The following is a 22,804-nucleotide window of genomic DNA, read 5'->3' as shown; positions in this document are numbered from 1 at the left end:
GCAATGAAAAAAGTCCATCAGGAAGAAAGTTTGACAGGTCCTTTCTGAGTAACATTCCCCTTTCCCCTTTCTGACACTTATGATCAGATATAATATAGGAAGATGCATTATGGCAAAAGGAATATTACAATAGCAGTAGTTTCCCATCTGGAGTGCTATTCAACTGCCTGCAGAAATCTGCACTTTAATGCATTTTAAACACATTAGGAACAAAGTGATGATTCTCCAAACCAAGGAAAATACCCCATAAAAAATAAAGATAGAAAATACATGCTACTTTAATGGCAAACTTATTTTTTGATACTTAATGGTAATGATCTTGGAATTAAGGGAGAGCAGCGGGGAGTACCCTTTGCCCAAGAGGACAGCGAGAACAGTGCGCCAGAGAGTGCTGGGTCCTTGGGCTGATCCGGGAGCAGGGACAACGCCCCCTGTGGTCAGCAGCTTGACAAGTCCCTGTGCTGTCCGCTGGGACCGTCAGTGCTGCAGCAGGAAGTTGGTGGCCACGTTAAGGTCATTATTTGAAGCTCTCAGGGCTTCCAAAGCGTCACCTCTGGAAAACCCCATCTCCATGAGCCGGGCAACCTGAAAACAGAAACAAGACCAGAAGCCTCATAAAGCTGATGACACAGCCACTGATCCCTTAGCCCCAAGATGCTGGTCATGTAAGTTTTGTAGGATAGGTTAAATCAAAAAAAATTAAACAAAATTTTCATTTCCATGTGAAATCTGATGTTTATAAAATTACAACAAGCACAACATTTTAAGGTGATTATATACAGCCAACAGATGTGCATTTTCTCACTGAATCCTCGTTTTAGAGATGAAGAAGGGAGTTGCCGAGGGGCGGTGACCTGCCTGCCCCCAGAGGAGAGGGCAGATGGGCTCCCGGGACGCCGCCTGCGAAGCAGGTCTGCCGAAGCAGCCCTGCGCTCCCCCGCCTTACCACACTGCTCCAGAGCCAAACGTGATCGCCGCAGCACACCTTATCAAAGCCGCCTTTCCCTACGCGCGCACACACACATCAACAACTGCTCGACTGAGGATCCGCTCCTGATGCCGGCCAACTCTGACCGTGAGCACGACTTTGAGGGCCTGGGGCCGCACAGGCAGAGCGCGGCGGGTGCCCGTCCCTCTCCCGCGTTTCACGGCACGTCAGTCCCGGTGGGCAGAGGTGGCGAAGCCGGGGCAGAACCGCGCGGAGGAGAGCTAAAGCCACAGAGCATGAAACAACGAGGCCTGCATTTTTTCTGACCACAAATCCTGAAGCTGTCAATATAGAGGCTTCCTGTACTTTTATTATACAGGCGGTCTCCAGGGTCGAAATAGGCAGTGTCACTACTATCATTTTAGTTTATTTGTAAATATTTCGCACTTAAAAATGTATTATAAAAATACTTACGACCTTGGACTAGCTACAGGCATTTTTTTTTTTTTTACTTATATTGAAATATGCCACATTTGCAACAACATATAGTGGAAAGTGTTACTATTACAGACGCTGACATTTTCAACAAGGTGTGAGTTAACACGGACTGGGGACTTAGTCACTAATTCTAATCTTCCTCCGCGTGGGCCACCAAGGGCCGTGGCTACGGGTGGTAAGAGCTCTGCTTCCCACCCTCCCACCCCGGGCAGGAGGCGCAGAGCCAAGCGGGGGAGCGTGCAGGGGCGACGGAGACCCCAGACTCCTCGACGCCCAGGAAGCCTTAGGGAGGGGCTAACCTGGTTGAGAAGGGATTCAAAACCTGGGGTTCTGGTCAGTGTTTTTCAAACTGAGGCTGTGATCCCTCATCTGTGGGTCATGAATAGTTAATGGGCTAAGACCAGGATTTACAAAAAGCACGCACTGAGGGTCTTCCCTGCACAGAACCTCATTCTGGTTCTCCACGTGCACGCACACCCCATGCACATGTGTGTACAGGCTGCGCTCAGACATCGGGGCCCGGCCGGCTGCTTCCTAAGGGCGGCCTGGGGGAGGTGGTTTCCAGCTGGACTCCCGGCGCTGGTGGACAGAAGGGCAGGGATCTTTGCTCTCATCTGCTCAAAGAAAGAACAACCTTTGCCAGAAAAGCACGAACACTCTTCACTCATCAGCCAAGATGGAAAGCTCTTCTGCAAGTGAACACAATCTGCGTCTCAACTGGTTGCCACCCGTGGGAACTCAAAAGCCCTAATTTGCCTTTTGAAGCTACAGGAAACAGCCCTGCTCGTTTTCTGCATGAGGCCCTGTGCGCATCCTCCTCCCCTCAGCCGGCACCCCAGCTCCTGGTCCGTCCCAGGCCAAGTGGCTCAGCGTCTCCCTCCCTCACTGCTGGTGTGTCCTCCGCTAGGAGACTCTCTCCTTTGCCCTCAGCCTGGTTAACTTGTCTTCATCCACGGGATCTGGGGCATGTGGCTCTTTCCCATGTCTCCCAGATGAGGAGGAACCCAGAGTAGAAGTCCTGTGTCCCCAATGACCTCTGTCCTGGGCTCCTCGTGGCCGTGCCTTTTATCTGCATGTATGGGCACGGCTGCGTCTCCCTACCACACGTAAGCCTTCTGAGAAGGAGGGCCACGGCTGCCTCTGTTCATCCCTGTGATTCAGAATCCAGCACTTTCCAGCCAGCCCCTCCCCTTCCAACACACACCTATTTGTGTGGTTGCAGAATACGGTCCCACTGGCGTGGTCTGCCCAGGGCAAAGGGCAGCTGGCCTGTGCTGTCCTGTGACCCCAGCCCTCGTCACAGCGGAGGAGTGCTTTAGCTGGGGGCCTGCATGCAGCTACATGGGTGTACACACGCCCTGATTGTGTGGCCACATCATCCTGGGGTGGCGAGTTAGGCTGGGCCTGCTCTAAACCCTGCGTGAAATGTGCCAGGGCCTGACCTCCAAGTAGGCTTAATCCCGGTTCTGGGCTGTGCACATCTCTGTCAAACTTCTCTGATCACTTTCTAGCCAACCCAAACTATTTTCAGTTATAATTCTCTTATCTACTGTGTCAGTCAGCTCCCTCAAACTTGCATCGTCCCTACATCTGATTAGCAGATTTGCTAACCTCCACAGCGTCACTCAAGTTAAAATGTCAAGCAGACAAGATCACAGCCAGGGCCCGGGACTTACTCGAGACCTCCCATTTCTATCTGAGTGGCTCGTCAACAGTTTTTTAGAATTTTAACCAGTTTCAAACTTACTTCATATTCTTATTATCCATGGCGCACGTCACCATCACCTCTGGAGGTGATGAGAAGGGCACATGTCTTGGTGGCATCCTGTGTCAACCGGAGCAGTTTGGTGCCTCCAGACCTCAAGGCTCTTCACATCTCACGAGTCATCTGTCTGATAATCTGTTTCAGGCTTCTGCCAGATGTGAAACATCACTTTTGCCATTCAATTCTCAGAATCCACACTTTTCTCTTTCCTTGGGGGCACGTCACACTGAGTGTCACTCAGGGAGAGGGGCTACAGGACTCGTGTTGGACGTGTGTCAACAGGGAGAAACCACCTCGCGGATCCAGGTGCGCCTGCCAGGTTACTTCCCCTCCTGGACTGAAGTAACCTTTTATGATGTTTGTTTCAATTACTTCTGGTTAAGGACTGGGATCTTCAGTGGGGAGAGTGTGACCCAGGGAGGAGGTGGGCAGCTTTGCTTGACTGTCACTCATGGACACGACATCATGGCCCAAGACTTGGCCATCCTCAATGACAGTGAACAGTGTGGCAGATGCTACGCTTGCTGTCACGTCTGTCACTTCCAGTACTTTCAGCATAGCTAAGAACTGGCTGCTTCTCTGCACCCAGCCGGCAGGAACAACTACGCTTGTTCAGCAAATCACAATTTATAACCTGGAGATGATGATGCATTAGCCTTGCCCTGCCTGGTGATGGTACCTGGTTGGGCTGCCAGCCCACAGCTTCCACCTGTACTCAAGTTTCTCTCCACCAACTCTGAATCTGGAATCCAGAAGATGCTGGGGTGGGCTGCTGCTCTGGGGCCAGGGTGGGAAAAGCGCCTGGGGTCCGGGATGGTCAGGCCGCATCCCAGTTGTGTAAGTGATGTCCCGCGTGAGGAGAGACACGGTCCTGGCATGCGAGGCTTCCTCCCGAGTTCATTCGTCCTCAGACACAAACAACCACACATGCTGTCACCGGTTTTGACGACCAACCAAGCTCGGTTTTTCACGGGTTTTTGCTGAAAAGAGTCTTTGTGGTTACATACGTGCATTATGCCTTTAGTGAGAGCTGGCTTTGGAGCTTCTGGTGTTTCTTCGGGGGGAGAAGACAGGTGGGATGAGAAAATTTTCACTGCCAGTACTGTGACCAGTGGGAGAGCTCACAAAGTAGAAATAGTATCAATCACAAGAAGAAAGAGTATCTGTAAGTCTCCCTTAACGTCCAAAACTATAAACATCCACAGAAAAATGAAATTGCCTGCCTAGGCATGGATGTGAGGAAAATGATCAGAAAACCCGAGGACGCAGAGAGAGCGGTCCTGACGGTGCTTTCCAGCTCCCCGGGTCCCTCGGTGGCCGGTGCCCGTGGGGCCCGCAGCCAGGCGGGGTGGCCGTGCCTCCCAGTGCTGCCCCTCTTTGGGGGGCTCAGCAGTCGTGTCCAGGATGGCAAGAACCACGGCAGGACCAGCAGCACAGTCAGCAGACGGCTTCAGCCCTCATGGAGGACACTGCAAATCACGGGCTCAGGCCTTAATGTTAATCAGCGCCCGACCTGCACAACCTCGTGCGTTTCCTAACCATCTGCGAAGGCTCATTTTCACAGGAGGCATGACTCCTGAGCTCAGAGGCATCAAGAGAAAACAGGCCCATGCAGCCCCGCGGGTGGGTGGTCGGGGAAGCAGAAACCGAGAGGATTCTAGAGGTTCACGATTCCTTAGAATAAAACAGGAGAGGCTGGCAGCTGTTTTAGGTCTGACCCAAGTGCAAAAAAATCACCCCAGCTGCGGCTGCTGGGAGGCGGGGACCCTGCCAGGTGGCAGAGGGAGCTCCAAGATGTCACTGTGTGAGCCCCGGTCGGGACTGAAGCCTCCGGCTCTCAGCTTTCTCACAGTTCCAAGGCTAAGAGAGGCGTGTGTGAAAGGCCTGGAACAGTGACTGGCACGTATCAGGTGCTCAGTAAGCGTCACCTCTTAGGATAATTTTTGTCCCACTTAAAAGTGATCAGTCAGGTGTGTGAGGACTCCTCTGAATCTCTCCAGCCTCGGATCAGAGCATCCTACGTGATAAAACTGCCCTTGGGTTTTGTTTTTGGCACTCACTTTAACTGCTTCCACTTCGCTAGTTTTATATCCTTTGTTGGTTAAAGAACTGACGTGTCTTTTACTACGATCAAACGTAGGGGGCCACGGTGAGCGTGGAGTGGCTGGAAGGAGGTCCCGGAGCAGAAGAACCACCTCCTCACCCCCCAGGACCTGGGTCACTGGTCCAGGGAGAGGCCTGTGCTCCCCAGATGACGGGGACCTGATTACACCCCGACTGCACACCTAAGTACACCCACACCTCCCGCGGCGGCTGAATACAGTCATGCTGAAGAACAAAGCAAGCAACTTTTGCTGCTTACTTCTAGGCTTAAATCATGTAAAGAAGAATTGCCCTGAAAAAAAACTAAGGTGGTGAGCCCGAATGAAGCCAGACAGGAAAAAGCAGAGTCAAGAGCATCTTGGTCAGTGCTGGACTAGCGGGGTCTGCAGCCGTCTGGAAAACGTACAAAATGTCCCACAGGAATTTTCTAAAAAGCATCTCCTTCAACGTTACTTCTCTGTTTCAGAGCCCAGTAAGTACTTTCCTCCTGCCTCTGCATCACAGGAAAGTTTCCGTCTAAAAATTTTCACCACAAAACATCAGAATAGAGTTCACCAGAGTTCATCTTGGTTTCTGGTCTAAACACCTAAGTGATCCTTTTCTCTAACTTCTTTTAGAAACTAGGTGCAGCTGGTCAATATCCAAGGAGGGTGTTACGCTCTTCCTGTCTCCCCATCACTTATTCATTCGAGCTCGAGCTAGTCAAAGGTAACATCTCCAACGCCTGTTTCTCATGGTTGAAAACTCGACTTCCTAGAGGCCAGATCAGATGACAGCAAGGAGGGGCTGGCACTGACGCTGCCGCTCAGCTTCATCCCCGAGATGGAAACACATTTATGAAAGTTCCCCCACCTGACCTCTGACTCTGTCAGCTGCTCCCCGGGGGGCTGGCCCGAGGTATGGGACTTCGGACAGGAGAACCCTGTCACTGTCACCTGACACTGCTCCAAAGGAGGACAAGGTGGAGTATGTTTTTCCTAAAATATGTTGCCCAGAGAGAGAGCACACTGAACAAGAAAAGTATAGAGACAGGAGATGAATTGGTACCAGTTTTCCTTTCCTTTCCTTTTCTTTTTTAAAATCCTCTGTGGTTGGGACATGTGTCCCTACTATCTCAAGATAATTCTTACTCAAGAAAATGAGTAAAATCCCACTTTAACATTCTACGTGCAATTCAACTACTGACATGAGTGAAACAGGACACTCATTCCAATGAGATGTACAGCAATTCCCCCAGTGAAGCATGCCTCTGCTTGTTTTGTTCAAGTAAGAATGTGGTTTTCTTTAACTTCCCTTTAGTTAAGAGTGTCAAAAACAAATGGTTTTTTTGGGTTCTTACTTCCCAAATTCTGACGCTTGCACAAAGTGATGCCCATCTGAAAGGCAGCCCCAACCAGCCCCCGGCCAGGCTGCCCACTGGTGGCAGGCCACTTCCCAGGCCACATGTGCACTCTCCTGGGAGGGGCAGCCCCAGGGAAGTCCTAGATGTGGCTTGCCCGTCCCTGCTCTCATTATAACTGTCGTTTGTGCCCTGTCAGGGCAGCCTCACTGTCAGACCCCTGTGGGTCAGCACGGCTCCCTTTCCTTCCCACTCAACCCCTCTACTACTTGGAATTGCTGAACCCTTTGGCCGCCCCTGTTGGCTGAGTGGACTGTGTCTGGTTATTTTACATTCCTGCCCGGCTGCTGACAGCCCCTCGTCTTTGCACCCTCCTGCTTGCTTCGGGGTTTGGTCCTGAGAAGGCCCTTGCTACAGGCTGGGAGAGCTCCCTTGTTTAAATCTTTTAGTACCCAGCAGAATTAGGCACCCCTGAAAGCTGGTTAATTATTTGTCACTCAGTATTTACCCTAACAAATAACACATTCTATCTCTAGCATTAGGGATTAGAGATGGAAACATCTCTAGCACATTTTTAAGCGAAAACAAATGTTCTTTTGAAAGAGAAGCCCACGGCCCATACCTTCACGTTCATCTCTTTAACTGCCACTGGGGCAGCTGCTGTGTGTCGGGCTCTGTGCTGGGAGGGAAACAGGGACGAGGCGGGAACAGGCCCCGTGGAGCTCACCACCTGCCAGACTACATGGGTGTCTCCAGACCAACACCCAGCTCACTGTGGTTCCAGATGCTCAGAGCCGAAGCACTGAGTGTATCTCGGAGCAGATACCTACTAGTGAGGGGACTGTTTTCATAAGGTGTGAATTTTGGAATTTAGGTGGGTTTTTTGGAGGCAGTGGTGAGGATTCCGGAGATGACGAGAGACTCACTGAGATTTAGATTCTCTCATATTGACTACATGTTGCTGGTTATCAGCTAAGACTGAGAGGGTCTTGTGCGCTATTCTCGCTCTACCTGGGCCAATGGGTATTTCAGAACGTGGGTGGAATCCACACGACACGTCTCATGTATTATAGATGTACTAAGCAGCACCGTATCTTGTCTGGGCAAGAGTCTCATAAGCACCTGAACCGGAACATGTTTCCTGGGCAAGGATGGAAGAAATCACACACGTGTTTGTGATCTCATAATACATCCCTTCCTCTGCATCTGGTCCATCCTCCAGGGAAACCCAATGATTTGACTCCCTGTTCCTTAATGCCTACAACATAGAAGGGAAAGTCCATGCAAAGCTGAGGGCCTCTGCTCCCCAAGTGGTGCCCTTCCCTACCAGTCACCCTCCACCCCAGCCTCCTCCACCTCTGCTTCCCCAAATCTGATGCGCTTTTCACCAGACCACGTCTTTACAAATGCCACTGCCCCCACCCTCCCAGTGCCAGCAACCCTTCAACAGCACTGGAGGCCGTGCTCAGAGCTGACCAGAGCCATCCCCGAGCCCGGCTCCCCGCGCTGGATCTGCAGCATGAGGGCAGGAAGCGCTGCCCGCTTATCTCCGTGTTACAGGAACCTAGCCCGGTGGTTAGGCCAGGCGGAGCAGACAGCTGACAACCGCTGGCTGGCTAAAAGGAAGGAAAGACACCAATGAAGAGACAACATTTGTAACATCCATATTTATCTTCCTTTCCTTAAGTCCCAGCATTGGTTTAGTTAGACCTGTTTAATGTCCTCGTCCGATTCCACCTGTGCGTCCCATTAAGTCTAAACCACAGGGTCACTTTCTAAGCTTGGGAGAGCTCAAGAGGGACAAACTTGGAAAGCTTTTTACCCTTTGATTAAAAAAAAATTATGTGACAAAATTTCATTATTTGTTAATCTTGACTATGGATGTAATATAAAAATCCTTGGTTAAAAAGAAAAAAACAAATGGAATAATGCATACACTTATTTTTAAGATAGACATCTGAGCACATGTAGTTATAGAGTTTACTGGGCGGCACTTGGTTTGGGCATTTCTCAAGGGGAGCTGGGGTGATAAACTGGTAAAGGTGCTCACTGAAACCGGTAGGAGTGGCTTGGGAAGAAGTAAGAATCCCAAAATTTAATAGCAAATGTAGAAAAGGGGGCAAACATTTCTATAGCTGGATGTTAGACTATTACTAGACTTAATGAGAGAGGCACATTCTTCCTTAGAATACTCTTTGTTTGCAAAATAAAAGAACTGCATTTCCTATCTTAAAGAACTCTCAGGAACATCCCTAAAGTATTTGTTCACATCAGGAAAACACTCAAATAATCATTTCTATTTTTCTTGGTTTAGAAAATTACTAAGTCTCTTAATGCACTAAAATCACAACTGAGATTTAAATAAAATACAGCACATTTAATTGAAAAATTAAGCATAAAAAAGTTTTGTTAATTCAAACTATCTTAATGTTACTAACAAATATTTTAGTGTCTAGGCTGAAATTAACCAAGAGACTACACATAACTATAAACTGGTAAATGTTATTGTAAATGTCTTGAGGGCAAGAACAACACCTTTCTTCTCTTACCATCTCTCTAGCATCTACCACAAAAACTACTGAGTGTCTACATAAATACTGCCAGGGGCACTCTGTGTCTTAATGTACCACAGCCTATAAGGCCATTTCAGGTTGATCAAGAAACAAAAGATTTAGAAAATCAATGTATAAGGAAGCATACGTTAAAAATGACCTCTCCTGTATTTACATCTTTTCAAAACAGAGCCAAGAAGAAGAAGTACATGATATTTTAAACTGATACTGACAACATGTTAACCTCACTCTTGTTATTCTGGGAGGATCAAGGAAAATGATTCATTTAAAAAAGACCCTAAAGACTTCAATTACACACATTCACTTTGTTACCACTTTTTGACACTTTTTTTCCCCCCAAGTGTCAAAACAAAGAACTATTTCACCTTTAAATTCTTCCTATCCTTAACGGCTGCTCTGGGAAGAATGTGACTTGGGTTCTATCAAGTAAACAGTAATATAACAGAACTTTCTTTCTTTTCACTTCAATTTGAAGGTATTAGTTTATTTTTTAATCTGTTACCATAAATATCTTACAAATACTGAGTTACTTGGCTTTATTTTCTTCTCATGGGGCTAACATTTTTTTGGGAAATCTGCTAGTGGAAGTGGAAGAGAACTGTGGCTCTTTAATAATCCATCTCTTAATCCGAACCAGTTACTGAAAGGATCTGAGAAGCTGCAAGGTGAGGGGCTGGGTCAACTCAGGCATATTCAATCGGTTTCTTTCAAAAGCACTTGCTGTGGCCTAACCGAGAGGTGCCAGTGGGAGCCCTGCCCAGAAGCCCCTCTTGAGTTCCAGAGAAGTCAGGATACATACAGCCCTGCCACAGAGATGAGTGTCTTGGGTCCGACTGGGGTGTGTTTGCTCTGGGGACAGGGGATGGGGAGGTGATGGCCTGCGTGGTGTGATCAGCTGTGAAACGCTGACCATGATCTGCTTGATGAGAAGAAAGCAATGTTTGCAGAACAAAATTTAAAAGGGCTGTTACTGGAATGCTCTCAACTTACTTTTACAGATTTTTGGAAACTTTCTAGTGTGAAATAATTACAAACCTATGGAAAAATTTCAAGAAGAGCACTAGGAACCCAACTACTCTTCATCCAGATTCACCAGTTACTGTTTCGCCACACTGCGTTCTCTCTGTACACACACACACACATACGCGCACACACACTCTCGGATTTACTTTTCCGGAGCCGCCTGAGATCAAGCTCATACATCCTGCCCCTTGACCCCTTAGTGCTCCAGTGTGAATTTGCTGAGAACAAGGATATTCTCTTTCCTAACCACAGTCAGTATAGATACCAAATCCTAGAAACTTAACATAAATATGAAACCACTACTAATCTACAGTCCAATGTCATAGACTGACTAAAATGTTCTTTCACCAAAACCTTCTTCTAGTACAGAATCCAGTCCAGGACCATGTGGGACATTTAGTCAGCATGCTTCCCAATGTCCTTTAATCTGGAACCTCTTGTGACATCAGTATAGCTGGAGAGTACAGGTCAGGTATCTTACTGAATGTCCCTCAAGTTGGGTTTGCCTGCCTTTCCTTTATGATCAAAGTTTTGCCTTTTTTCCCCCTTTTTTGTCTTTTTTTTTTCCGGGGGTGGGGGAATTAGGCTTACTTATTTATTTATTTTTAGAGGAGGTACTGGGGATCGAACCCAGGACCTTGCGTATGCTAAGCATGCGCTCTACCACTTGAGCTATATCCTCCCCCACAAAGTTATTCCATTTTTATTGAAACTCATAACTGATGTGTCCTTTTCAGGGCATACCCACGATGCCTCTTTGTTCCATTATGGGTAATTTTGATCACTTGTGTAAGTGGGTGTCAAATTCCTCTGTGTGTAGTTAACTACTTTTCTTTAATAATTAATAAGTAATTTGTGGGGAGATACTTTGAGATTATGTAAATAGCCTGTTCTTCCTATATGGATGATTTTTCCCTGAATTGATTTTTACTCCGATAGTTACAAAATTGTGATTTTCCAATACCGTAATTTTTTCTATATTTGCTGCTTTACAATCTACTGAAAGGAGGAGCATTTCCCTTTCCCTTGTGGGTGGAAATGTTTGTCTATTAATATAAGTATGAACTCATGGATTCTTTTTCTTCCTCAATGGATTATATTATACTGTCCTTATTTATTTTGACGCTCAAACCTGATGTCCCAGATCTGGCCAGCAGGACCCCCTCCAGCTGGCTGCAGTATCCCTGCGGCATGCCCCGCCCCCTCAGTTAAGGAGCACTTCCTTACTTCCTCAGATAAGGTGGTCCGAGGTCATCTTGTCCCTCCCCTACCCCGGCCTGGGACCCACCGCTTCTCTCAGGAGGCTGGCTCCTCTGAATGGGCACAGTGTGTAGAAACTAGGTCTGGGCACCAGGTGTGCTTAGTGCTACAGGGATGCCACTGCTTGTGAGTCCTTCCGGTTGACACAGCTAAGATACGTATACAGACACACACACTTCCCACAGCATGAGTTTACGCTCATATCTCTAATTGCAACCCAGTCCCACAGGGTTCTTCCCTGCCTTCCCCTGTTCTCTGCCTTTTCCTTCTTCCACAATACGACCATCCTATTTCCTTGTTTGCTCAAATCTACAATCCACACAACATAATTTCAGAACTGCTGTACTCATACCGTTACGAAAAATACACCTATGAAGAGGCTGAGACTTTTTGCAGTTCTTTTTTCCTTTAGACAGAGGGCATAATATGTTCAAATGTTACTGAAATTAATTTTCCCATTTCCTTATGATTATATTATTCATTTAAAGTACAATTGGATAATTTATTTCAGTTTCTTTTTAGGTTTATCATTGCCCCCATCATTGATTTGCTTTTTGAATATGTAAAACATTAACATGATTTCTAAAGTCAGGTATACTTTACATACGATATAACGTAAAGATACTCAGAGAAGCTCCCCATCTTTCTGCCTCCTCTCCTAGCCCTTGTAGAGAACCAACTTCAGTAGTTCTGTATGTATGAAGTGTCACAGATTTAAAAATAAGCAGTCATGGAACATTGTGTTGTATACCAGGAATTGACACATTGTAATGGACTATACTTCAGTTAAAAACAAAACAGTCACAATGCCTTGGGTTTTTGTTTTGTTTTTCCTTAAATTACGCCTTCCTCAAACTCATAAGACTCACAGTAGTCAATAAAGGTCCCAAGTGTCTACCACTGGTATAGGCAGAAGTTACCTGATATCAAAATCTTTGTGTTTATATGCTTCATTTCTTTCCAGTCTTGTTCACCCAAACTGCTTGAAGTTTGAAGCACGGGTTTAAGGCAAGACCAGGCGTTACTGATTACCTGTTCCTCTGAAACCTCTAGAGGAGGGGACACTGGTTGTTCAGACCGCCGACCATCCTGATAGTTTACGTTCCGTCGCTGACGTAAAGGAGGGAAAAGACGGTTCCAGTTGATCATTCCTCCCTAAAAAGAGATCAGTGCGCAGTAATGAGACACAGACGGAGTACACGGGTCACAAGGCGCGGATGAGCCTTCTATTGCAATGCAGTCACAGCCAGACTGGGAAATGAGGCGTCAGGTGGAACCGCTGTGTGCCAGCTGGAAGGATCACATCATCCTCCAGTCAACAGGCTAAAACCGGCAGCCTGCAGCAGGTGCACAGAGCGAAAAGAAGGTAATGGATACTGCCAAAGGTATTTGTGCAATGTGGCTCTGGGAGGCAGCAGAAGACACATGCAGACATCCCTAACCTCAGCCGTGCCGTGTCCCCACTGATGCTGTCCCAACTCCAGCCACACTCAGTGTTTAGAGAATATACATTCTTTTCCATTATAAGTGAAATATTTATTTAAAAAAGTGACAGTGCACTTAGTCCTATATGAAATGTCCACAAATAACAAAACAAAAATATTAAAGAGACTATATTCTCTGATCACAATGCAATTAAATTAGAAATCAGTACCAAAATTATAATCAATGTAAAACAAACACAAATCCACACATTTGGAGATCAAAAATGAAAACATCATAATGGACAGAAGATACCTAAAAGTGAATAAAATTGATTCTATTACCAATCAAGGCTTATGTGATATAGTTAAGTAGTTGATGGAATTTTTAAAATATTGAGCTTAAAAGTAAATGAAGACTGAAAATTAAAGTTACTAACGTACAATTTAAGAAGTCAGTGAAAGTAACAATAGTCTAAAGGAATTGGAAAGAATGATGCAGACAGTTAAGAGCAAACATTAACAAAGCGGAAAACAGAGACACAATAGAAGGAATCAATAAAAACCTAATGTTGGCTGTTAAAAAGTCAAATAAAGTGGATAAACCAGGCAAGCTTAGTGAAAAGACAAAGAATGGAGCACAAATTCTATTAGAAATAAAACAAAGAATATAATGAAAGACATGAAAAAATCTATAAGAATGCTTTATTTGTATCACAACTGATGAAGTAGACACATTTCTAGAAAAACAACTTGTTAAAACTTCCTCAAGAAGAAACAGAAACTGGTAATCAGTTTTGAAAACTGTTCAGAAGCACTGACTAAAGCTGAACACACATGGATGCCTCTGCAGTTCCACTCCTGGACAACAGAAAAGCAAACACACGTTTACCAAAGGCACAGACCAGAATGTTCTTAGCAGCATTATCTGTAATAGTCAAAGACTGGAAACCACTCAAATGTCCACTAAGTAAAATGGATACTTTATGGTATATTCACATGATCTAATACTATACAGCAGTTCAAATGAATAAACTATAATGCATGCAACAACATGGCTAAATCTCTCAAATACATGTTGAATACAATAAACACAAAAAAGTACACCTGCATGATTACTTTATAAAATGCTAACTTTTCTGTGTTATACTTCAATAGAGAGTCACAAAAAGAAACAGAAACCCTTACTAAAGACTTCTAGCCATTAACGTAATTGAAATAATACCTAAAACTCTACCCACCAAAAATCTACATGTGAAGTCAATGAAAATTGTAAGGACCTACTATCTTATACAAATTGTTCTAGAAAACAGAAAAGAAGAAGAGCTCCCCATCTAATTTTTTGAGGCTATATGATGCTGTTTCCAAAATCAGAGAAGGCTATTATGAGAAAGAAAAATTATAAAATAATTTGTTTTTCATTTATGGACAGATGGAATAATCCCCAATAAAATATTAACAAACTCAATCCAAAAATGGTCAGAAAATCATCATCTTATCTGCTACGATGTACTATATTATGATTTATCTCTGGAATCTTAGAAAATATAGTATGCAATTCACACATTAAGAGATTAAAGGAGAAAAGCCAAATGCTCACTCGACAGACATAAAAATAATTTAATAAAAGTTGATGAAAAGACTAGAATGCCAATTACCACCTCTAGTATTCAATACAAGTCATAGCATAATGAGGACAAAACCAACCAATCATGGAAGAAAATGCAGAAGGATGGAAAGGGAGAAACAAAACTGTCACTCACACATGATAAGCGTCTACCTAGAAAATGAGAATTAATAAAAGTACAAGATAAAAAAAAATCAGTAATGTTCCTTGACTGTGATCACTATTTACAAACAGAAATAAAAACTATTAGGTACTGAGGAATGAAATCTAACAAAAGATCTGCAAGATCTCTATAAAAAATGGTAAACTTGATTGAAGGCTATCAGAAGACCTAAATAAGTGGATAGGAAGACTGAATCCTGTCATCTTTCCACTCTGCCAATTCCAGGTGGTAGGAGAGACCACTGGTTGACTCTCAATATCCACACTCCCTTCTCTTTAAAAACAAGATTTTTTTTTTTTTTTTTTTTTGGTGACACAGTCACTACATTTCTCAGCTTCCCCTAAGTTGGCTCAGTTCTGCCAATGGTCTGCAGGCAGAAAGGGCATCTGGGACTTGCAGAAGAGCTCTTAAAGGGAGGGCTGCACCCTTCCTCACTGCTTCCTCCTCCTTCCTGGAGCCCAGGCAGCCATCCTGGTCCCATGCTGAGGACAAAGCAGCTGTCAGAGAAAAGGAGCCTGGGGACAGCAGCTTCACCAACCCCGGGCTGTCAACATCCGACTTCTTTTATAAGAGACAAACTTCTACCTTGTTTAGGTTTCTGTGATTTTAGGGGGTGGTAATTAGGTTTATTTACTATTTACTTACTTTTTAAAAATTGAAGGTACAGAGGATTGAACCCAGGACCTCATGCATGCTAAGCACACATATCACTTAGCTGTACCCTCCCCCTGGTTTCTGTTATTTTGTGTTTTCTGTCATATGGAGCTAAACCTATTTCTAATGGCATATACTCAAAATTCACAAGAGTGTGTGTGTGTGTGCGTGCGTGCACGTGTGTGTGGTGAGACAACCTGAAGTTAAGGGTCAGAACTATACCTGAATATTTGCAAGAAGTGTAAGGGAGGATTTTTCTCTACCAGTTATTAGGACTTACTATTAGGCTTCAATAATTAAAGTGGAATGATATTAGCATACGACAGGCAAACAGTGGAAAGAAACAGGAGAGGTGGCTGAGAAATCAAAAGTAAACGTGGGCACTTGGTATACAATGGAGGAGGCCTTGCAAGTCAGCAGGAAAAAGAGACACCATTTAACGACAGTACCAGGACGACTGGTTATAGACACGGAAAAAGAAAAGATTAGACCTTTACTTCATACCGCTGTACACAAAAATAATGTTTATTTAAAAATAAAACCCATAGATTAAGGATTCAAATCTGGAAAGCAAAACTGCTAAAAATTTTAGAGAAAATAAGAGAATATTCTCTATGTTGCCAGGATAGGAAAGAATTTCTAAAACAAAAAATACAAAGCAAAAATCATAAAGAAAAGATTGCTAACAATTACTGCAAATAAGAATTTTTGTATGATTAAAAAATGGTAGAAGACAAAGTACAGATTAAGAGAAAATATTTGTAACATGTAACTGACAAAATCGTATCCAGAATATGTAAAGAATCAATGAGAAAAAATAAATAACACAAGAGAAAAGCAGATAATGTCTATGAATAAACAGTTTACAGAAGAGGAAACCCTGAGTTCAGGATAAACATAAGAAAAGATGTCCAACCTCACTGGTATTAGGAAATGCAAATTAAAACAGCAGTAAGTTATTTCATACCCATAAGACTAGCAAAAATAAAGTGTCTGACAGTACCAAGGATGGGGCTGACAGGGGAAGGAAATGGGAACTCTCTACATTGGTGATGAGAGTTTGGCACAAATGTTTTGGAGAAGAGTGCGCCAAGATCGAGTAAAACTGAGGATGTCCTATGACCCAGCTTCCATCTCCAGGGAGCCAGGAGGGCCTTGTGGGCATATGAGGATATTCTGTGAAGCACTATCTTATTAAGTAAGAAAATATAAGGAGTTCCACTGTCCCTAAGTAGGGAAATAAATTAGTAAGTGGTTTTTACCATATAAAAGACTACTATATGTGCAGCCAGAATAGATTATCTAGATCTAATGGATAATTCTCAAGAATACGATGTTGAATGAACAAAAAGTTGTATAAGAACATGTATAAATAATAACAGTTACATAACATTTTAAAATGTTTAGAATAATAGTATACTATTTAAACGATTTTATGGATATATATACTAGTGGTGATTCTGCACCCTCAAGGGATATTTGGCAATGTCTGGGGGCATTTTTTACTGTCTTGTGGCCGGGGGGGTGGGCTGGGGACAGGATGGTGGTGCTGTTGGCATTTAGTGAGTCGAGGCTAGGGATGCTAAGCGTCCTCTAATGCGCAGGACGGAGCCCACGACAAAGGATGGCCTGGACCACAATGCCCATGGTGTCCGGGTCGAGCAGCTCTGATGCACCCACACGTACATATACAGACGTGCACAGGTATTACACACCACACGCCACACACCTGCTGCAGGACAGTGGGAAGGGGATGAACCTTTGGCTGAATCTGTAACATTTTATTCTTCAAAGGGAGTGAGAGTCAAAGAGTAGGCAAAACAAAACAAAACCTCGGGCTGTGATAGTAAAAAAAAGTGCTTAAAAAGCAGAAAGTTACAGGAGCTCTAGGTTTGGGGCTGTTTTGACACGAATCTGTGCTTTCTGTAGGTTCAGCGTGAGCCTCTGCAAACAGGAAACGCTTCCTTCACTTTGTCTTCTTCAAAAGCAATAACCACATATTTAAAAGAGGAAAAAGGAAACAGCTTGCATTTTAACAGCCATTTTATGAAGTATCTGTTATTAGTTGGTAAGGAGATTTTCAAATGCAGTAAAATTTCTTGTGAAAATATACAAACAACTAATTTTCCAACTGAGAGCTGTAAATATTTGTTAAACGTTCTGTCAGGCGGAAGTTACATGACTAGAACTCCACCTCTAAAAGCCCTGGCCTGGGAAGGGACGACCAGGCAGTGTTTGCACCGAGAAGCTGGGTGGGAACAGCTCCCCAGGGCCTCTGAGGCCCTCACCGCCCCCACAGGAGAGGAGCGAGGCCCACAGCCCAGTCCTTGCCCATGGAGCTCAAGCTCTCCTTGGGGCAGGGGAGACACCCAGCAAGGGGAAAATCAGCCCCAGGCAAAGTGGTGTATAACTAACAAGGGAGCCTCAGCGTCAGTTAAAGGGCTAGAAACGTTCAGAGTGGGCTCCGACCAACTGCAGCTGGAGCACAGGGGCAAAACTTCAAAGAGGATGAGGGCTTAGCTAAGTTTTTAAAGGATGAGATGATTTCAGCAATGGACAGGAGAACCAGGCATTTTTGTCAGCCTGTTCAAAGACAGGGGACTGAGAATGGGTTTATTCCTACTTCAAGGGCCAGGACAATGCTAAGGAGTAATGACCAAGGAGCAAAAGTAGAGGACACTGAGTGACTGAGAGTGGTTTCCAGAGCCAGGATGGCTGGTTTCACATCCCAGCTCAGCCACTTACTATGTGACCTTAGGCCTTCACTGTTGTTATTGTTGCTGTTTTTAACTTGTCTGAGTCTCAGTTTTCTTATGTGTAATATGGGAATAGTAACTACACTCACCTTACAAGGATTTGAGAAATAAATGAGTTAATACATGTAAAGCATTTAACTCAGAGCTGGAAATTTTCTAAAAGCTTATTACATGTATATTAGGTATTACTATCTAATATTTGCATTGTATCTTACAGTGTTATTTCCTGTCTTCCCAGCTCAACTATAGGGCCCTGGAGAGTCACACTGGGGTAAGGTTTGTACCTAACTCCCCAGGTGGCTGCATGGCTCTCCGCTCAGTGCAGCCTGAGCTGATTCCCCACCAAGGAGGTGTTTCATCCAGGAGTGAAATGGAGAATGATTACAGAGATGGCATTATGAATGTGATGGTTTAGAACAATTGCAATTCTTTCCCAAAGCATCCTCATCTTATTTTTAAAAGGTTGGTCATTGGGAAGAAATGCATCTTTTATTCTCAGCCTTTGGTCCCAAAGCCTTTAACAGTGTGCTGGATTCTGAACTATACTGTCTGTGCTGCCTGCAGATCGTGCAGGAGAGATTCTGGGGGAGGATATGGGTTCATCAGGAAGCAGTGACAGGTCTGTTTAGTGATAACTGCCTTGGGCCCAAAGGAGGTGCGGTGGCATCTATACAAGAATTACTAACTCTGGCACAGAACACGGCTTTCCAGTGTTTTCCACATCATGGCACACACAGAAAGGTATCTTTGTGTAACACCCAGGACAACCAGAGCTGCTTGCGACTCCCCTGGCAGCTTTGGGCCCTTCCCAGCTGCCCTAAAGGCCAAGGTGATCAGTGTGTCAGTCCACCTGTGCCCGTGACACAGTGGCTGGGAAGTTCAATCACAGACCTAAGGAAATGCTTACACATTTAAGGTGAGCAGTTGACAGTAGGGGTGGGCTACTGAGGAATGGGGAAGCAGAAGAGACCAGATTGTTTCAGCTGCGTCAGGTAAGGTAAAATCGAGAAAGCTATTGAGCGTCTACTGAGTACCTGGTAGTACCTGAAGCCACAAAGCTAGAAAGAGAACAAAGACAATGTCCCTGAGTCTTAGGAGCTCACAGTCTGGTACTAAATCATTTTTCCTATTTCTTCCAGGTTACTAGTAACATTCTTGGCTCCATCAAGTGATGCCTCCTCTAACATCTGACTCCCGGTGGCACTGGCCCTACCAACTGCCCCTCCTCAATCCTCTCTGGCTTCATGGCATCACACTTTCTTGGTCTTTCCAGCCTTCTGGTCTCGCCCTCAGTGCCCCTCAGAGCCACCTTCCCCAGCTCATGTCCTTTGAATCTTGGTGTCCCCTGAGGTTCTGTGCAGGATTATCCTGTTCTCTCTCCAAGTCTGTCCGCAGGTGCTTGCGCATCCCTAGGGCTTTAGTTTCCATGTACGTAGTGGAGACTTCTATCCTCTCTCTCCGATCCAGGTGTTGTCCTCAGAGCCACAGACCAACTCTCCTGACACGTCCCCTGAGATGTTCCAGAGACATCTAAAATGGAACGTGTCCCAGACAAAAATCTTCAATTCCATCTCTCTTCCCGTGTCCCCAGTCTTGGGGAATGACATCAAGACTGTTGATTACAACTCCCAAGCATCTTTGAAATCCATCCACTTCTCTCTACTCTGACTCTCACTGTCCTATTTTAAATCACCATCAAGGGTGTGGGGTGGCTTCAGAGTGACTTTCCTGACACACAAATCTCCACTCAAAAACCCTTCAATGGGTCCCTGTTGCTTTTTTATTAAAAAACCTTAAAATACTTTTTTCTTCATTCATGGCAATCACAAACTCACTGCTTGCTAACACACTTTTATAAAAAGTAACAATGTTCTCTAAAACAGAAAAGTAATTAATTAATGAGAAGAATGTCATTATATTCTACTTTTGTAAATCTCTTCTATGTCTGACAATGGAAGGTAGCACGATTCTCAGATCTGCCTCTGCATTCAATTCTGTTACATGTTACCTTGGCTTTCGAAGTATATAAAAAATCTAGCCACATATAGGTATATAGTGAGTAAAAAAGTGGAGCATATTAAGAGCTTTTCAGATAGCTGTAGATACTCTTCTTTGATAGTACTTAAGTCCTCATCAGTTTTAGGGACAACTCAAGCTTCTTACCATGGCTCGCCAGCCTCCTGTTTACCATGCCAACAGTCCTCTTCACCACCCCAGCATCACATTCTAGGCTCCTGCCCGGGAGCCTTCTCTAACCCCACGTCTAGGGTGAGATGCCCCTCACGTGCTTCTGTATCTCACTGCACCCTTCCAGGGACAGCACCTGGTAGGTTACACCCCAAAGATGTGTTCCCTGGTAGGACTCTCACAGCAGGCGACTCTAGGGCTGGGACCACCCACCTGGTCTTTGCAGACCCAGCCTCACAAGCACTTGGCACGTGTAAGTACTTAAGAAATACTCGCTGAGTGAATAAATCAATGGACAAATACACAGCAATGTATATTGCTAAATTCTGTGGGGTTTTCTTGAGCAAAGACCTTGCAGTTAGCGATAAAATGAGGCCCTAAGTAGTAGGTTAAGAATGAAGATCAGGATGGAAGTGGAGGAGAGGCAGAAGCAAGGAGGCTCAGAGAGCAAAGCACATGGCTGCTTCATTCTTTAAGGTCACGAGGCACCATCTCCCTCTGACACGGGACCCAGCAGTTACAAGAACCACGGCGGGGAGACTGTGGTGGTGCCAGGGAATCTCCGCACAGAAGAGGGTATTTGTGACCCACTGTCCTGCTGCCTTGTGCCCCCTGGAAGCTGCAGCTTGCAGAGTTACCAGACTCTGCTTAGCTTCACTCCTTTCTCTTCTCTACGCAGCACGCTGCACTGGGACCAGGTAAAGAGGGCTGTGACACACAGAGAAGTGACTAATTTCCGATGGCCCTGAAAGAGCTTAGCTGAGTTGACAAAACAAAGGCACATTAGAAACTACACAGGAGGCACTGAGGCTGCAGCATGTGACTAAGGACAACGAGAGAGATCTCTTATTATGAGACACAGAACCAGTAATAAGCACCATTAATAGAGAGAAAAGAAACACCCCCAGAGGCTGCTGTCATCAGCAACAGCTTCATGGCAAAACCAGAAAAAAAAAAGAAAAACAAAAAGAAAAGAAAACAAAACAAACCCCACCACCACCACCACCACACACGGACTAGCAATACGCTGGTCACATGGATGAGGGACATTCATGAGGCTCAGAGGAAGCCCTACTATGTATTTGCAGAACAGTCCGTGGGTCATGCCACAGGGATAGGAGCAGGAGACGCGCTCAGGGGTCGGAAGCTGACCGTGTCGGGAGTGCTGTGCCCTGCGCGGGCACCGAGCGCCCAGCTCGGGCACTGCAATTCCCTTCCAGGCTACTGGTCTTAGCAGGTGCTGGGAGAAAACAGGAGACGAGAGGGAAGCTAGATAATCACTTGAACAAAATCCCAGTTTTACAGCTCTCGGCATCATGTTTCCTTGTGGTTTATCCTACGGCTGGTTTTGGGGACTCAGATACTTCGTAACACATCATCCTTCTCAGCAAAACACAAAGCAGTTTCCACAGTAGTAAGATCAGGAGATGAAAGTTTCCAACAGCCCTGCTGCTCTTGGCCACGTCTCCTCTTCCTCCTTCCTGCTCTGGTGGCCGAGCTCTGGGGGCCGCCACCTTGCCTGGCCATTTATTCTTGGGCTTGAGGGGCTGGGGCCACGGGTGCTGGTCTAGGGACTGAACTGGGAGGCAGGGAGGAGAGGGGTGAGGAGGCACCCAGAGAGTCTACTATCAGGAATCGATTCGATCACCTAGGACGCAGCTCAACAGCTTGGCCACGGCCACACCCTGCTAGGAACACTCCAACTGGTGAGCACGCCGTCAGACATGCGGCTCGAGGCTGGTGTGTTTTGAGTGATGACTTGTCTCTTGAGAGGCTGGGTCTCCAACCACAGCTGATCTCACTTCTCTTGAGACCTGGGGACAATGTTGACAACAGGCAGAGGAAAGGAGTCTGGAGAAGGAGCAGCAGAATTCAAGCTTGGCTTCACCCTTCCCTCGGCACAGGGGCGGGACAGGATGGTACCGGGATGCTGTACTGGGCCAGAGAGCGCTTACGTCTGTTCCGTTCCCTGAAGGATGACTGCTCTCACTCTCCTCTAATGGGGACCTCTTCCTCCAGGCAGAGTCAGAGTCAAAGATGTCCTCACCTTTTCTTGGGGAGGTTTGGTTTTGATCTCTTAGAGAATGCGAAAGCTCAGTCTGTTGTGAGGAGGAAGTGGTGGTGACGGGTGGTGTGAAGGAGACAAGGAGCCCCCTGCAGACCCAGCCCCAGGCTGGGGACACCTGGTGGGGGAAGAGGACACCTCTCTCTTGTTTTAAGGCTTTTTAACTACCTTAATTTGATTTACCTGTTTGTGAACACTGAACACAAGTTACGGTACGGACTGCCCAGGATAAGGCACAGCTTTCTTGAAAATATGAAGGAAAGAGTGCCTTGCGGTACGGGGATGACTGGTTTCTGCTTTACATCTTCCATCTCCTCTGTTTTTTGTCTGCCAGTTTTCGGGTCATTTTTCCCCCCTCCTTAACTTTAGCTCTACACAAAAATTAATAAATAAAAGTCAAAATTAAAGTTAGTTCTGGTACTTGTTACCAGTAAGTGCTTGG

At 45.4% G+C, this 22,804-nt stretch overlaps 1 protein-coding gene across 2 annotated transcripts in view; it reads right to left on the bottom strand.

The window, feature by feature from the left end:
- Positions 1–254: 254 nt before the first annotated feature.
- UBAC2 (UBA domain containing 2) overlaps positions 255–22,804 on the bottom strand; it is a 146,726-nt gene continuing 124,176 nt past the window's right edge. For both annotated transcript variants that reach the window (XM_010959676.3, XM_010959675.3), the window contains 2 exons: positions 12,522–12,644; positions 255–585 (listed from right to left, as the gene is read on the bottom strand). In XM_010959676.3, coding sequence (XP_010957978.1) covers positions 478–585; positions 12,522–12,644 — 231 coding nt within the window. In that variant the 3' untranslated portion in view covers positions 255–477. The remainder of the gene's footprint in view (positions 586–12,521; positions 12,645–22,804) is intronic.

Source organism: Camelus bactrianus, chromosome 14 (assembly GCF_048773025.1).
Source record: "Camelus bactrianus isolate YW-2024 breed Bactrian camel chromosome 14, ASM4877302v1, whole genome shotgun sequence".
Classification (NCBI taxonomy): domain Eukaryota; kingdom Metazoa; phylum Chordata; class Mammalia; order Artiodactyla; family Camelidae; genus Camelus; species Camelus bactrianus.
The sequence above is the reverse complement of the archived record's forward strand: the minus strand, read 5'-3'. Positions and strand labels throughout refer to the sequence as shown.